The 15,870-nt window shown below is 44.0% G+C and overlaps 1 protein-coding gene across 1 annotated transcript in view; it reads left to right on the top strand.

The window, feature by feature from the left end:
• CHRNA7 (cholinergic receptor nicotinic alpha 7 subunit) overlaps positions 1-15,870 on the top strand; it is a 100,243-nt gene that overhangs the window by 56,803 nt on the left and 27,570 nt on the right. Inside the window, 1 exon segment of the mRNA XM_037835321.1 lies at positions 1,713-1,822. Coding sequence (XP_037691249.1) covers positions 1,713-1,822 — 110 coding nt within the window.

Raw genomic sequence — 15,870 nt, 5'->3', positions numbered from 1 at the left:
AGCAAGCAAGAAGAGAGAGCTTCTGTGCACTACACCCCATTCACAGGCAGTTCTTAGAACTTAGGGCTCTAATCAGGAGGATAGTACCGGTGAAACTGACAGGCTCTGGGATCCTGAGTTCCCAAACCCTGCAGATCCTGCAGGAGCTGTGGAAGGGATCTGTGCCCAGAGATAGAAAAACAAAAAGAAGGGAGAATGAGGTAAATGGTGTGGAGGTAGCAGGCGGAAACAAAGACAGTTTGGATAGTTTCCAGGCATTCCTTGGAAATAATCAGAACTAGACTGGCCCCTTCTCGACACTGTCCCCCCCTCGCCCTTCCCCCAGCCACACATCTAATTAGAGACCTCGGTGGGTCAGGTCTCCCTTCTAGATGCCTGAGACGGTACAGTAGCCCATCCTTATTTCCAGAGGGCCGTGGCTGTAAGGTGTACCCACTTGGATGGTCCCTTTTGTCCAGCTTCAGATATTCCCAGAACTGACAGCTTTTTGGGGGTGCTTTTCTCCCCTCCTTGGAGGAAGGCTGTGTGTCCAAAACATGCCCTTTGACTTCTCCATGGCAGTTTCAATAGCTTTTGCCCCACAACCCCTGCTCTGCAATCCTAAATCTCTACCTCTCTGAAAATTAACATTTTATTTTTCTTTGACTGCTGTAAATTTTCATCATGCTCATTTGGTGTAAAATCAACCTGAATTGACATGAAATCAAGGCATTTACTTGTCTTGTTTAGTGCAAATATTCATGTTTTGCTGCAGAGATGATAATGTGTTTGGTCTTGGGATACTGAACTGGTCCCAGTGGAGGGTGTTGCATCTTATTCCTTCTGAATCTGAGACACACTGGGTTCTGGAATAGAGTGGCCCCCAGGGAATTGGATATGGAGGGGGCCCCTCCCTGGTCCACCCTGATTATGATGCATGGGTGGGAGCTAATTCCAGCCTCTTGGTCCAGACCCCAGCTAGGGGGTGCCAGTTCTGCACAGCCTTTGGGATGATCCCACCAAGCAGACCCCACGCAGTGTGTGCTTCCTGGAAGGGTTGGTGGGCGAGGGCCTGGCCTTTCTCTGGCAAAGTCCACTTGGGAACCTGGATCAGAACCTGGCGCCAAAGAGCTTCACCCTTGCTCCTGGGTTTGTGCACCCTTCTTGGGTCCTCATTCAGTGTTAGACCACCAAGGCCGAGGGTTTGTACTGTCAAGTTTTGGCATCAGAACCCCAGCAACAAAATAAAAATTCAAATCTAAAAGCTTTTCCTTAGAAGCTTTTGAGAGGTTCCCATGCAATTGTGCAGTATTGTTTCATGGAGATAAATCATCTACATTTCTCTACTCTGTCTCTTATTCTAACTGAAGTAAGCAATTTTTTTTAAGTCTCCTTACAATGGAAATGTTGAAAGCAAAACAGTTATTCATTTGGCCAGATCAAACCCATCAGCTGCAGGAATGGAAGCCTTGGGAGCATGTGGTGGCCAGAATTGATGAATGCTACACTCTGGATGTGGTCGTGGTATCAGCAGGGCCTTAAATATGATTTTTATGTTATTCACAGTCATTTTGGAAGGGATTATAATTCCCAGTTTCCTTATATTTTATAGACGGCAACTCAGTTGTATGAAAAAGTATCTGGAACTTGTTTTGGCTTAAACTTAGCTAATAATCTCTTACAAGAAATATTAATAGCAAAGTGCCACTAACGACCTTGTCTGTGTATGTCAGTCTTGGACAGATCACTACTTACAATGGAACACGTCGGAATACCCAGGCGTGAAGAGCGTTCGTTTCCCGGATGGTCAGATTTGGAAGCCAGATATTCTTCTCTATAACAGGTAAGCACCCTGGACAGTAGGGAAAATAACTGTATGCTTACATACATTTAGCAGTCAAGAGTATTAGAATCCAGAAGTGCTGGATAAGTGATCTATTATTTGGGGCCATTACTCCCCATGGGGCTAAGTGGCCAGGCCTTTGGGAAGCAGCTTGTCCCTCTGTGCCAGTGTTCTCTGCCCTGCCTGTCACCCAGCACCCTGCCTAAAACCACGTATCCATAGGGTTGTGCATTAAAGGTGCATAGAATTGTCTCTCTGCATCTTGGCACTCCAGGCGTTCTTGCATATGATGGTAATTATGCTCACAGAATGCCATTGATTGCAATCACCAGCACTAGAAGTTGCCAGCACATGGGATGTGCTCTGGCATCCACTGCTGGGTACAGATCCACATTTGATATGTTTCCTATTGTGCATGTGGAGATTTCTGCAGAAAAGGGAGTGAGTGCATGAGGATTGTCATCTCTATCTAGCTTCATGTGGAAGCCTGCAGTGCGGATTGTATGCCTTCAGAGAAAGAATAGATGAGGGATATGTTCTAATAATGCTTCTCCTGGGGTCAAGAAATGAGAGACTAATCAGTAAACCAGACTCCCAAAAGGCAAGTATATAGGCAGGGCAAACGTCTAGAAATAGTAAAATCCTTTGTCAAACCACATACTCAAATAAGGGAGTCCAGTACATCACCTTCCAACGAGGGCTAAAATGAGATAAGCAGCTTGATGTAGAAGCAAGTTATTTCCTAATGATGATCGCTGCCTCTGCTGACCCCATCCAGGGAAGAGAAGGAAGCCCTGTGCCTTCCTGATTCGGTGAAACAGTACAACAATCAGCAATGGCCCTTGATGGTCACCCAGTGACCCCACTCTTTCCCTCCCCCTCTTGAACAAGTTGACATGTTTGTCCTACACTGCAGATACAATTTTGGGTATTGGCTTTTCATTCTTTGTCTGCCCTTGCTGCTAGTGGCCTCATTTCACTGGAATTCTTGGGCCTATCTCTAGAAGAATATCCCCTTGTGATTTGCTGCCACTCTTCTTCTTAAATTAGTTCAGACAGACAAGCTTTGGTAAATGATGTCTAATGTAAGAGTAATTGGTCCCTGAGTGACTATGTGAAGCAACAGGCATGCCTGGACTTTGGGTCATATTTCCTGGAGGCATTACACTTAACTGTGCGAAGGCAGAAGATTAAGGTTGAACAAGTCTGGGTGTAAATCTTAACCATAATATTTGTTGTCTCTGTAATTTTTACAGAATGGGGGAAATACCAACTTTACAGAGTTTTGGAGGATACCTGTGCAGACGTATGCAGCCTGCTTAGCGAGGTGATAGGTAGAGAGTAAACATCCAGAAGGGAAGTTGTGTGTTTATGGGCATGATCATGAGGACTTCTGCTTAGAGTAGGACAATTTAAAAAGAAATAGCAAGAACATATTTCATAGTTCCCTATGGTAATTTGGAGCTATGCACCCCAGAAAAACATGTTCTTAAACTTGATCCATTCCTGTGGGTGTGAGTAGGACCTTTAGATGAGGTTACTTCAGTTAAGGCATGGCCCACCTCAATCAGATTGAGCCTTCCTCATATTACTAGAGTCCTTTATAAGCAGAGTGAAATTCAGATAGAGAAAGAGAAAGCCCCAGAGGGGGCAGCCAGAAGCTGAACATCAGTGGAACCTGGAAGAGCTTATCCCTTTTGGGAGAGGCCGCCATGTGCATTGCCATGTGGTAAGCTAAGGACTAAGGATCACCAGCAGCCAGCCCCAGAATGCCACATTCTTTGGGGAGAAGGCATTGCCTTGATGATGTCATCATTTGGACTTTTTCCTAGCTATAAAACCATGAACTAATAAACTCCCATTGTTTAAACCAACCCATTGCATGGTATTTGCTTGAGCAGCCAAGGAAACTAAAACATTGTGGTACCATAAGTGGGGTGCTGCTATTGCAAATACCTAAAACTGTGGAAACAAGCTTTGGAATTGGGTAAAGGGTGGAGGCTAGAATTCTGAGCTGCTTAATCGGAAAAACCTAGATTGCTTTGAAGAGACCATTGGTAGAAATCTGGATGCTAAAGATAAGGTTCTTTCAATGAGGACTTAGAAGGAAATGATGAATGTGTTATTGGAAACTGGAGGAGGGGCAATGGTTGTTTGAAAGTGGGGGAAAACTTGGTGAAATCGAGTTCTGATGTTGCATTGAAAGTGATGAACTTGGATATTTAGGAGAGGAGATTTCCAAGCTAAGTGTGGAAGGTGCAGCCTGGTTTCTCCTTGCAGCATATAGTAAAATGAGAGAGGAAAGGGATAAGCTGAGAAATGAACTCTTAAACACAAAGAAACCAGAAATTGATGGTTTGGAAAATTCTGAGCCTATCCAAACAGTGTGCTCTGAGACTAGAGCCAGAAGTGGCTCTGTCAGGGACTTCACCGAGCTTCCAGCAGATCCCCTGAGAATAGAGCCACATGTGAGGGTTTAACTGAAGATGAATCCCTCAGCCATTTCAATGGAAGTCAGGATTGGAAATACAGTTATGCAGGAAGGATCTGTGGAAAGTTCTATTGTCTGATGGTTTGGACCCCTGTGAACTGCTTGCAAAGAAGACAAGTTTCTGTGAAATTTGTATGAGCCAAGTCACTGCCAGCCTGGGCTGAAATGGACAGAGAAGGTTCAAATTAAAGGAAGAATGACTTCCAGGGCAGAACCATAGAAGCCGTGTTCTGGACCAAAAATACCTCTCGGGACAAGAGAACGGGACCACCTGTGTGTGTGGAAAGGACAGATTCACCTTTGTTCTTGGAGGGGGCAGAAGTTCTGCCCCATTGTTCAGGGATAGTACTGCTACACCGATGCTCGGAAAGGGTGGGGCCTTTACCCCAGGGTTGGTGGAGGGCCTGGCCACCACTCCACTGCTCAGACAGGATGGAGGCTGTTTCACAGGGTTTGTAGGGAGCCTGGCTGCCATCCTGGTGCTCAGAAGGATGAAGCCTTTACCCCATTGTTCAGGGAAGGGGTGGGGCTGCCTGTCCATCAGCCCAGAGGACAAAGCATTGGTCCATAGATGACTCTCAGACCTTAAATCTAATGGAGTGTTCCCTGCTGGGTTTCAGAATTGTTTGGCAACCTTGACCTCTGTTTTCCTTCCAAGTTCTCCCTAATGGAATGGAGATGTTTTTCCTATGCCTGTTCCTTTGTTGTATATTGGAATCAGATAACTTTCTTTCTAGATTTCACAGATCTTCAGAGGGAAATTGTGCCTCACTATAGACCACACCCATAATTGATTGTGATTAGACTTTGTGCTGAGCATTGTTTCTGAAATGACCTAAGGCTTTTGGGACGTTGTGATGGAATGGATGTATTTTGTTTGTAGAAAGAACATGGTGGTTTGGAGCTATGTACCCCAGAAAAACATGTTATTAAACTTAATTCATTCCTGCGGGTGTGAACCCATTATAAATACAACCTTTTGTAGAGGTTACTGCAGGTAACGTTTGACCCACCTCAATCAGGATGGGTCTTAATCCTGTTACTAGGTTCCTTTATAAGCCAAATGGAATTCAGACAGTTAGAGAAAGCCACAGAAGGAGCAGCCAGAAACTGAGCATGAACGAACAGAACCTGGAAGAGAACAGAGAGGCCAGGAGAAGCCGCCACATCCATTGCTGTGTGGCAGAGGAGCCCAGGGCCAAGGATCGCTGGCAGGCAGCCCCAGAATGCCACAGTCTTAGGGGAGAAAGCATCACTGTGATGATGCCTTGATTTGCACTTTTAACAAAAACAAAACTTGTGAGCTAATACATTTCTGTTGTTTAAGCCAATCCATTGCATTATGTTTACTTGAGCAGCCAAAGAAACTAAAACATTATGATTTGGTTTTTTTATCTGAAATAAAGAATAAATGTTATTAAAATGGTCACTTTTAATAGAGAGGCTGTAAGAGATGGCTTTTATGGAGTAAGTGTAAATAAATAAAATGTTCTGACTAATTAAAAATTCAGAAGTATTCTATGTATAATTTAATTTCAAGGAGCAAAGATATACCAGTCTCTGCCTGACAAATGTCACCAGGAACCAGGCCGATTGGAATAGCATCGCTTCCTCCACCCTAGCTCAACTGATGGCTGCAGACCCCTTTCCTCTCATGTTACTCCTGGGCTCTACTTATCCTTCTCCTCTTTGCATTTCGCACCATATCCCTGTGGACCAGGTCCACCAGACTGCATAGTGGGTTTATAGGGCTGCCTCATTTTCTGCTTTAGTTTTTCTGAGAAATGGGATGCAGGACTTCCTTTCTGAATAAACTGTTAAATAGTTGGCTTGCATGTCCACAGGAGCTCAGCTTGTAGTAAATTACATTACAGAAAAGATCGGTGCCAGTCATGCACAGTGTTGGTTCTCTATTGCTGCGTATCAAACAGCTCCAAACTGAGTGCCTTAAAATACAGCAAAATTACTATTACTGTTACTGGAGCTCCTTTGCCAATGGAGCTGCTGTTTGAGGCTTGAGGTCTCATTGTGAGAAGGAATTCAAGGGTGATACAAGCGGGTATAAGCAAGTGAGAAAAGTTTATTGAAGAGAAAGAGAGTACACGCTTAAGAGGGTAACCCAGGTGTGCTCAAGAGTCACACCCCAGGCTGTTTGTCACATGAGTTTTATTAGATTAAACAAAGAGATGGAAGGTTTGAGACATTGGCACATTGTGATCGGTTCGTACACATTCAGATTTAGGGATTGTCAGTTGGCCTTTGCAACTGGTTACATATAAATTTGAATTGAGGATTTTAAGTGGCCTATTAAGCTTCTGAACTAATTGGGCAAGCTTTGGGCAAGGTTTTGAGGCTGAAATTTTCCATTCCCCTGTTTCTTGCCCTCCTTGTTACTCTTTATCTTGAGCAACCTGCTGCTTTTTGAGAACTTATGATCCATGACTTATAGTTAAGAAATGTGTCCTGTTTTGCTTAACTGCTCTGGGTTTCAGGAGAATTTTGGGTTATCTCCAGATGCCTCCACCTTGCACCAGGCCCTGAAGGTGTCTCAGGGTCTGCAAGATGTTTTCCTTCGTCTAACCTACCTCATTACCATCTCATGACTGTGTGGATCAAAAGGGCCATATGGTGTCTCTCTGTCTGGTAGTGCTTCCCCCACTACCGCTAAGCCTAGGAAGCATTTCTCTGCCACGTGTCCCATAGAAAGGGGTGTTCCGGTTTGCTAAAGCTGCCAGAATGCAATATACCAGAAATGGCTTGGCTTATAAAAAGGGGATTATTAGTTTACAAATTTACTGTTCTAAGGCCATAAAAGTGCCCAAACTAAGGCATCAACAAGAGGACAACTTCACTAAGGAAAGGTTGATGATATCCAGAACACCTCTGTCAGCTGGGAAGGCATGTGGCTGGCATCTGCTGGTCCTTTGCTCCCGGGTTGCATTGCTTTCAGCTTTTGATTCCAGTGGCTTTCTCTCTAAGCATCTGGGGGTCCTCACTTAGCTTCTCCGGGGCAACCTCTGGGCTTCATCTCTTACTTCAGCATGTCCAGATGTCTTTCTGTCTGCATCTCCAGTCATCTGGGTCTGTGTCAGCTCTGAGCTCTCTCTCTCCCTGAGCTCTCTTAAGGACTCCAGTAAACTAATCAAGACCTATCTTGAATGGGCAGGATTACATCTAATCAAATAAAATAATCTAATCAAAAGGTCCCACCCACAATTGGTATGTCATATCTCCATGGAAACAACCTAATTGAAAGATCCCACCCACAGTAGGTCTGCCCCCACAAGAGGGGATTAAAAGGAACTAGTCTTTTATGGGGTACATAACAGATTCAAACCAGCACAAGGGGTTTCTGTCCTTCATGGCATTTGATGTCTGTCTCCATCATAGGTGCCTAGCACTTGATAAATAATCTGAGGCAGACAGGTTAGTTGGGCTCACAGTAGGTTCAGGGATTTGGAGAAGTAAGATCAGTGGAATACCAAATGCTGCTAAGAATAGCAAGGGGAGAACGAAATGAAAGGAAAAACATACTGCTAACATAGAAAACACTCAAATAAGCAGTGACTGATCCAAAAAGTTGACATGGGAATTAGCAAAAACAGATTTGAATGTAGTGAGATCCTGACCTTCTGATATTCATTATTGGTAATTTTGAGAGGTACTGAGCTTAGAAATTTCTGCCAGCTTCTAGGCACTCAAAGTGATATGTTATTCTCAGTAGGTTCAGTAATGTGTGGATGGGGGGAATCTTCTTTAACGAGGTGGAAATGTTATTCTGTATAAATCATGTTGTTTTTTATTTTCTTTTAAGGAGCACTGGTTTTAGGGTTGGAGAAAGCATCGCAACCATGCCTGTCTTATTTCTCACTCTATTCCAGTTTGATTCTGGAGTCCATGTGTGAGCCACTAATGGTTTTTGAGATATGATACATTTCCTGTGCTTTGAAGAGACCGGGTCATTGCAAAACAGCCTTGTCTGCATCCTTTCTGGGACGGGCCGCTTTGTTTCTTGATGGATGGTGAACAAGTTACAGTGTTGTGGCCAGCTGGCCTTAGTGCTCTAAAGAGAAGATGGGGCTCTAATAAAAGCATCGCTGCCTTAACACTGACCCCAGCACTTTCTTGGTTGCTTTATTCTGCTTTACTCTAAAGCCTTCAGTTCAAGGATCCTTCTGAACACAATCATGCTCAGAGTGAGTAGCAATTATGGATGGCTTGTCACAATTTTTCCCTTTGGATGGAATTAAAGGCCTTGCTTGTATCAGCAGTCTGCTTGCAGAAGGAAAAGCCAAACCCTAGTTCTGTAGCTGCCTCTCCTGCACTGTGCAACTGTGGGCAAGTGCCTTAGCTTTGGAAATCCCATAACAATAATGAAGTCTTTTCTGATGGATATATTTATTGGCTCTGGAGTTTTAGGACAGCCTAAGTGTCAGTCATCCCCCTTTTTTTTACAGACTCAGAAGTTACATTTGCATGTCTGCAGGCTGGCAGATGGCTCTGGAGCTGCAGTTTTCTAGCTACAACCCTCTCTCTTTTGCAGGTATCCATGGCTGTGTGGCTGATGGCAAAGCCTGGGGACAAGGCGGGGTGGGGCGGGGGATGAGTGCACAACACACGTGGGTGGATGTGATTCAGCCTGTCAGGGCTCATAATTGTGTTAATCAATGAATAGCCGACGGAATATCATGTATTCCCTCCTACATGTCTTAGGTTAGGTTCCTCTAGAAGTCAACCCCAAGACAAGGGGTCATTTATTTGGGAGGGGATCTAGGAAGTATTATTAGAGGATGGAGAAATGAGACAAGGAAGGGAAGGGAGCCAGTATAGGGTATGTTCAAATGCGAGTTACCACTGTGGGCAGGTGGTGCCTGCTCCAATGGGAGAGACCTCTGGGAGACTGCCTGCAGCATGCCGCAGACTTGTCCCGAGCACCCTGGACGTTCTCTACCAACCTCCTCGGTCATAGTTAGGAAGCTCCTCCCAGGGCTGTTAGCTCCCCAGCACCTGGGGCTTTCCTGCCCCACACATAGCCCGAATGCACTCCCATGGACAGAGCCTCACATGGGGTCACAGATGCTTGGGATAGAAAGCTGCCAGGGCCTGGGGCCTGGGGAGGATGATTTGTTGACATGGTCTGCTACTTCACAGATGAGCAATTTCCAGCCGTTTTCACCTTGGCATGATTGTAGGTCCCCTCCCAGCCTCCGGTGGGGAAGACAGCTGCAATGTGCATGGTGGGGAGAACATCCTTAGAACTCAGGGACTTTCTCAACCGGAGCAGCAGAGGCAGGGAAGGTAGCATCACAGACGATCACAGGGCCGCCTCCTTGTGAATGGGCAGTGGTGGGTCTATGGTGGTATCACACCAGTGCTCACGTGGAATGGGATCATAGGGAGTGAATCTCTTAGATTTAGTGTTGTTACACTTAACAGCTGCTAGAATTGTGGCTAAGATTGGCACATTGGTGCTCAAAGACCCCTAATGCAGGCATGGCCATCTTGGGGTCTTGGAAGGGCATCCCTGAGAGGAAATCAGTGTGAGTTCTTGGATGTGGCAGGGATCTTCAGGTGAGCAAAGGTAATTTTGCTGCTGTGGATCTCTGAGAAGGAGGTTTTAGGATGTGCTGTTTTTGCATGTGCATTATCAAACATTCAGACCTAAATCTGGAGAGTGGCTGTTTCTAAATAATGAAGAGGAGGTGATGTGGTAAGTAGCCTGTTTTCAAAAATTGAGTGGAGCCAACCAATCTATGTTTGCATCTCCAAAGTGCTCCTCTGAACTATTCATCAAAACCTCCTCTTTCCCACTCCTGTGCTGTCACTGTTTGTTTTTAATTTGTTCCTTCACTGAACCAATATTTGGTGAAGGCTCACACAGTTAGTCCATGCTGTTCTAGGATCTGAGGATACATCAGTGATTAAACCCTCTAGAGAAAGGGACAAAAAGAAGAGAGGAGAGGGAGAGAGTGATTGGGATGGTTTGATTGATTGATCATAGAAGCTCTAAGAAAAATAAAGCAGGAAAGGAGACTAGGGAGTGCTAGAGCCAGAGGAAGGGGATGAAATTAACAGAATACCTCAAAAGAACAAGGCATGTAGTATCTGCAAGGCAAGTGGTGTGGACAAAAAGAGCAATCAGTGCAGAAGATCTGCCAGGAAACATTGTGAAAGACTGACAAGCAAAAACAAACAAGAAAGCAAAGACTCCTGGGCATCCCCTGAAAAGCCAGGTATGGTTGTGTGTGCCTTTCTGGTTGTCTGATTCTATAACAGGCTGTGTCTGTGTCTTTTATTGTCTTCAAATTGTTTTTCAAACTCTGTGGATCCTAGAAAACTAATAGGAATGCCCAGGATTCTAGGTCCATAGAGAAATGGTTGTTTTCTGCTGGGCTGATTCCTCTGTGGGCAGAGTCAGCTCAGCGTTCCTGGTGACACTGTTTTTGGATGCTCCTCTGAACTGGTTTTTAGCAATTAATTAATTAATGACTTAAATAAAATCTTTGGCATGAGTTCATTTTATATTTGTGCAAACATCCTGATTTTATCTTTTGAAGAATCATTCTCTTTCTCTTCTAGGTAAAGAGGAAGCCAGTGTGGCTGGAGTGTGGGTGGGGGGCAGTCAGAGTTGTGAAGGGGGCTGCAGACCAAGTCTTGGAGGTCTTGGCTTTGACCATGATGTGGATGGGAGAGGCTCTGATTCTTTTCTTAGAACTGTGTTTCCTTTCTTTTTGGCTTTTAATAATTGTAAAGGTATTTATTTCTATCCTCTGCCTGACTTTCTGTCAACTGAGCCCATCAGTTGAAATTATCCTCCATTCCTCTCTGCCCACCCACTCTTCCCCATTTATGGTAGTGGATGCATTTTTCATTATTTCCTCTAGCATCCCAATTAAATTTGGGGAGGGAGGACAAGTGGGTGTGCGTCATCAGGCAGCCCTTGTGAGCCCAACTCATTTGTCTGCCTTAGATTAACTCAGAGCCTGTCTGTGCTGGAGCAGACTGTCCGGATCCCCCCTCCTTCCAGTCTTTTTGCAGAGGGCACAAAGGCTGCCTGCATTCGGCACAGCTCTTGCTGGTTTGGCAAATCGGAGGCAAACTTCCTCTGCTGAGCACCCTGAGTGCCTGGTCCCTGCTAGTTGGGCGTTCTTCCTAGACTTGGTGGTGTTAGCATGCAGGGGAGGAAACTGGTGCTCAGAGAGGCTAAGTTGCTTACCTGAGGCCATCAGCCCAGATCACCTGAGACCAGGTTGGGATTTATCCCCAGAAAGGCTGCCTCTGCTCACTACTAAAGGGTGCTTGCACTTGTAGAGAACCTGCATTTTATTTTTCTACAAGTTAAACAAAGCTCACTGCCTGCAAAATTCCTCTCTTCCTCTTGCTTACTTGTCCCATTTCCAGACCATTGCTGGGCCATTCCACCTCTCCGTCTCATTTTTCCACTTTCTGGAAGAGGGGAGCTTGTCACTTCTCTCCTTTCAGAGCTGCCGTGGGATTTCCGTAACTTTAGTTCATGTCAGCATCTGACATCCAGCTTTTCTTTGAGCAAATCCCTGGCCAGTGAGGGCCCACAGAGTGCTCTTGTGACTGAGCGTAGAATCACAAATTCTAAACCACTTGGGCAAGAGTTTGAGCAGCATTTCAAACAGAGGAGCAGGCGCTGCAGCAAGTGGAGTTCTCTGATGACAGCTTTGCACCTGAGGTGGCCGGACGGGACTGTCCTCCGCCTGCATTTAGCACCAGGTCATCCACTGGGCAGCCCCCTTCACCCCCCACACCCTAGAGGCCAGGAAACCAATCTTGCCTAGGAGGATGGCTTTTGGAGATGAGCTTATTGATCTTTACTGCATCAAACACAGCCGACATGATTCTAAGTGTCTGTGTAATAAATATCTGAGACAAAAATTCGATGGGAAATTCAATCATTTCTGTGAACTGCCTGAGGGAAGGGGAGGGCGAGGAAGACACTGCTGTGGTGGGGGTCCCTGTGTATTTCCACTGCCCATCAAGGGCTAAGCTCACAGGCCCCCCACCACAAGAGGGAAACAGAGAATTGTGTTTCACAAGGAAGAGACGTCTGAGAAGGGAAACTTCCAAGGGGCTGTCATGGATGGTCCCTAGTGGAACACACACCATGGTGTGTATTAAAAACTGGGGAAAGTGGAACTTAATTTGTTGGGGTAAGGGCCATGGGCTGGCGTGGCCGATGCTGTCAGCTCAGCACAGGGGTATTTATTGAGGACCTACTATGTGAATCAGGACATTGTGTTTCCAAGAGGAAGACAGAGATTCACTGCCCTCAAGGAGTTTATAATCCGTCACAAATCACTTGACCCTGGGCAATCTCATTTGTCAGATTTCGTAGGGGTCAGTGAAATGATCTGAAATGATTATCCCTAGTTCACAGTTGAAGAAATTGTTTCTGGAGGAGATTAAAGGGCTTGTTTACACAAGCCCTAATGCCTTGACTCAAACCCTTCTTACTTTTCCCAGTGCTTGATGACTTACTGGCTATAAGACCAGGGCACAAAAAAACATCTCAAAGAGTGGAAGATGATGTGTGTCAGGGCTGTTGCATATTTTAAAGATCTGGAAAAGAGAAATCCAGATCCAGTGGGATGTAGGGAGTTTTTCTTGGCAGGGTGGCCATGCATCTTGATTTGCCTGAAACATTCCTGGTTTATTCCTGTTGATGTGGCATGATTGCTAATAGTGATCTGGTTAACTAGTATGTATGTGGTTCCCTTGCTTTAGGGCAGGCCAGGCTCTGGGAAGGGACCAAGCAGATGAAGGCCTGGGGACCAGAAAGGGTAGGGCAAATTCGTGGGAAAGCAGTAAGTTAGGATATGACTCAGGGCTCTCAGAGGGGGTAGCTGCAGAAAATGTTGGAAGGGGCCAAATGTTGTACGCCTCTCAAAATATTTGCTTTTAAGTCAAGATGGGAGAGATAAACAGTTGATAAAACTGATCGAAGTGATAGTTTGTACCCAATGAATAAACATTACTTTTACACACACTTTAAACATTCATGAACAAAAATTATTTTTTGAACCACAGATAATATCTACTGTATTCCAAAAAGTAGATGTGCCACTTTGGATACATTATGTCCCCCCAAAAGCCATATTCTTTAATGCAGTCTTGTGGGGGCAGATATATTAGTGTTGATTAGGTTGGAATCTTTTGATTGAGTGTCTCCATGGAGATGTAAGTCAATCAACTGTGGGCGAAACATTGATTAAATTATTTCCGTGGAGCTATGGACCCAACCCATTCTGGGTGGGTCTTTATTTGATCACTGGAGTCCTATAAAAGAGCTCACAAACAGAAGGAGGTCACAGCAGCTGAGGGGGACATTTTGGAGAGAAGCTAACAGCTGAAGATGATGCTGACACTTGGAGATGCTTGGAGATATTTGGAGATGCTAGCCTAGAGTTTGCTCCGGAGAAGCTAAGAGAGGATCCCGATGCTTAGATGCACAGTAGCTGAAGAAGCTAAGAGAGTCCCAGAGACATTTTGCAGAAAGCCATTTTGAAACACAACCTGGGAGCAAAGGAACAGCAGACGCCAGCCAAGTGCCTTCCCAGCTGACAGAGGTATTCGCGACACCATAGGCCATGCTTTAGTGAAGGTATCCTCTTGTGGATGCCTTAGTTTGGACACTTTCATGGCATTAGGACTCTAAATTTGTACCTGAATAACCCCCCTTTATAAAAGCCAACCCATTTCTGGTATTTTGCATAACAGCAGCATCAGCAAACTAGAACAGTAAATTTCATATAACTCATTTTCTGGCCACATGCTATAAAAGTAGAAATTAACAATGAAAAGATAGTAATAACTTAATATGTGAGTATGTGTATCTAATCTATAAGCTCCACTTGAAAGTTTAACAAAACACTCTAGACTTCATTTCAGCTTAAAAAGAAACATGAGACTAATATTCTAGGAAACAAGAGATTTTGAAATTTGGCTAATTAACCCTATATCTCAGAAAGCTAGAAAATAAATAAGAAAATAAAATAAATAGGTGGAAGGAATTAGTAAAGACACAAATGTAAATAGTTTTACAAAGGAACAAAAATGCATACTCACTTTAAAAACAAGGAAATCAAAAATTAACATCTGACTCTTCATAAACATCAAAAATCTAAATGAAAAAGTGAAGGAATAAACATATAAATGAAACACCTACTGGGAATGGATAATTTTCTAGGGAAATAAAATTTATTAAAATATACCCAAGAAGAGGTAGATGATCAAAATAAATTAAAAAAAACACTTTACAAAATGAAAAAGATAGGCAAAGATTTATATTTTAAAAGGTACATGTTTACATATAAATCTTACCGTAACTTCAAGGGATTGATAAATTTGTATTATATGAATTATCTAGAACATGGATAAAAGACAAAAAATTAATTTTATAAAGGAAAGATAACACTCTAACATGGCAGGGATATTTCAGTATCAACAATCTTCCATTTAAAAATGGATGCAGATATCCTAAATAAAATACTAGCAGATAAAATCCAATGGATGCATTAAAGGAGAAATACCAAATAAGGTTTATTCCAGCTGGGAAAGGATGGATTAACTTGGCAGATTTTATTAATGGAATTCACTACATATCCATGTTAAACAAGGAAACAGACAAAATCTCAATAGACACTGGAAAATTATGAAATTCAGTGACAATTCTTGATCCAAACATGTTATAAACTAAGAATAGAAGAAAACTTCCTAATTGAATAGTTATTATCCACAAGAAAGCTACAGCAAAATAAAACTACTGGAAAGTTAGAGGATTCCCCATCAGTCAAAGATTCAGCAAAGATGACTGATAAATCCCTGCCCCTTGACTCTGGTGGAGAGAGCAAATTAAAAACCAGAGACAGAAATATTACAGAGGAAGAGATGACACTGTCATTATGTCTTGCTGATTATTTACCTAAAATAGAATCAACTGGCACACTTTGAACTAATAAGAGCGTTGATTGAGTGAGGAACACGAGATAATGGAGTTTAAAAAAATGGCTGTTACACATCAGTGAATAAGAGTCAAGTAGAAAAAAGGCTCTCATTTCCAATAGGCATGATAACCATGCAATGCCTAGGAATGAACCTGATACAACACTACTAGATCATGGTGGGTAGCGCTACAGAAATTCACCAAAGCACTGAAAGGAATGTGAAAGGGATCCAAAGCAGCGTGTGTTCCTTCTGCTGTGGCCAGCCCGTATGTTGGAAGGAGTTTCCCGGTCAGGGCTCCAGAACCAGCTCTGGCTGGGTGCCACGTAGGAGACTTTTCAGCAGGTCACCCTGCAGTCCTTCTGCTCTGGGTCAGAAAACTCTCATCCTGAAGCTGCTGGGAGGTTTCACTGGTGATCCTTGGAGGCCTTGCAGCCCATGTGGCTTCTTCAGATTCCATTGCCCACATTGAATTTCCACCTTGATTTTCTCACTCTGCGGTGCTCACAAAGCTCCTGGGCCTTTGTCAACAGTAGTGACTTTCTCTGCATCTCCAAGGTCTGATTCAGCAGCAGACTTGGAGCAG

This window comes from Choloepus didactylus, chromosome 4, assembly GCF_015220235.1.
Source record: "Choloepus didactylus isolate mChoDid1 chromosome 4, mChoDid1.pri, whole genome shotgun sequence".
Lineage (NCBI taxonomy): Eukaryota > Metazoa > Chordata > Mammalia > Pilosa > Megalonychidae > Choloepus > Choloepus didactylus.
The sequence above is the reverse complement of the archived record's forward strand: the minus strand, read 5'-3'. Positions and strand labels throughout refer to the sequence as shown.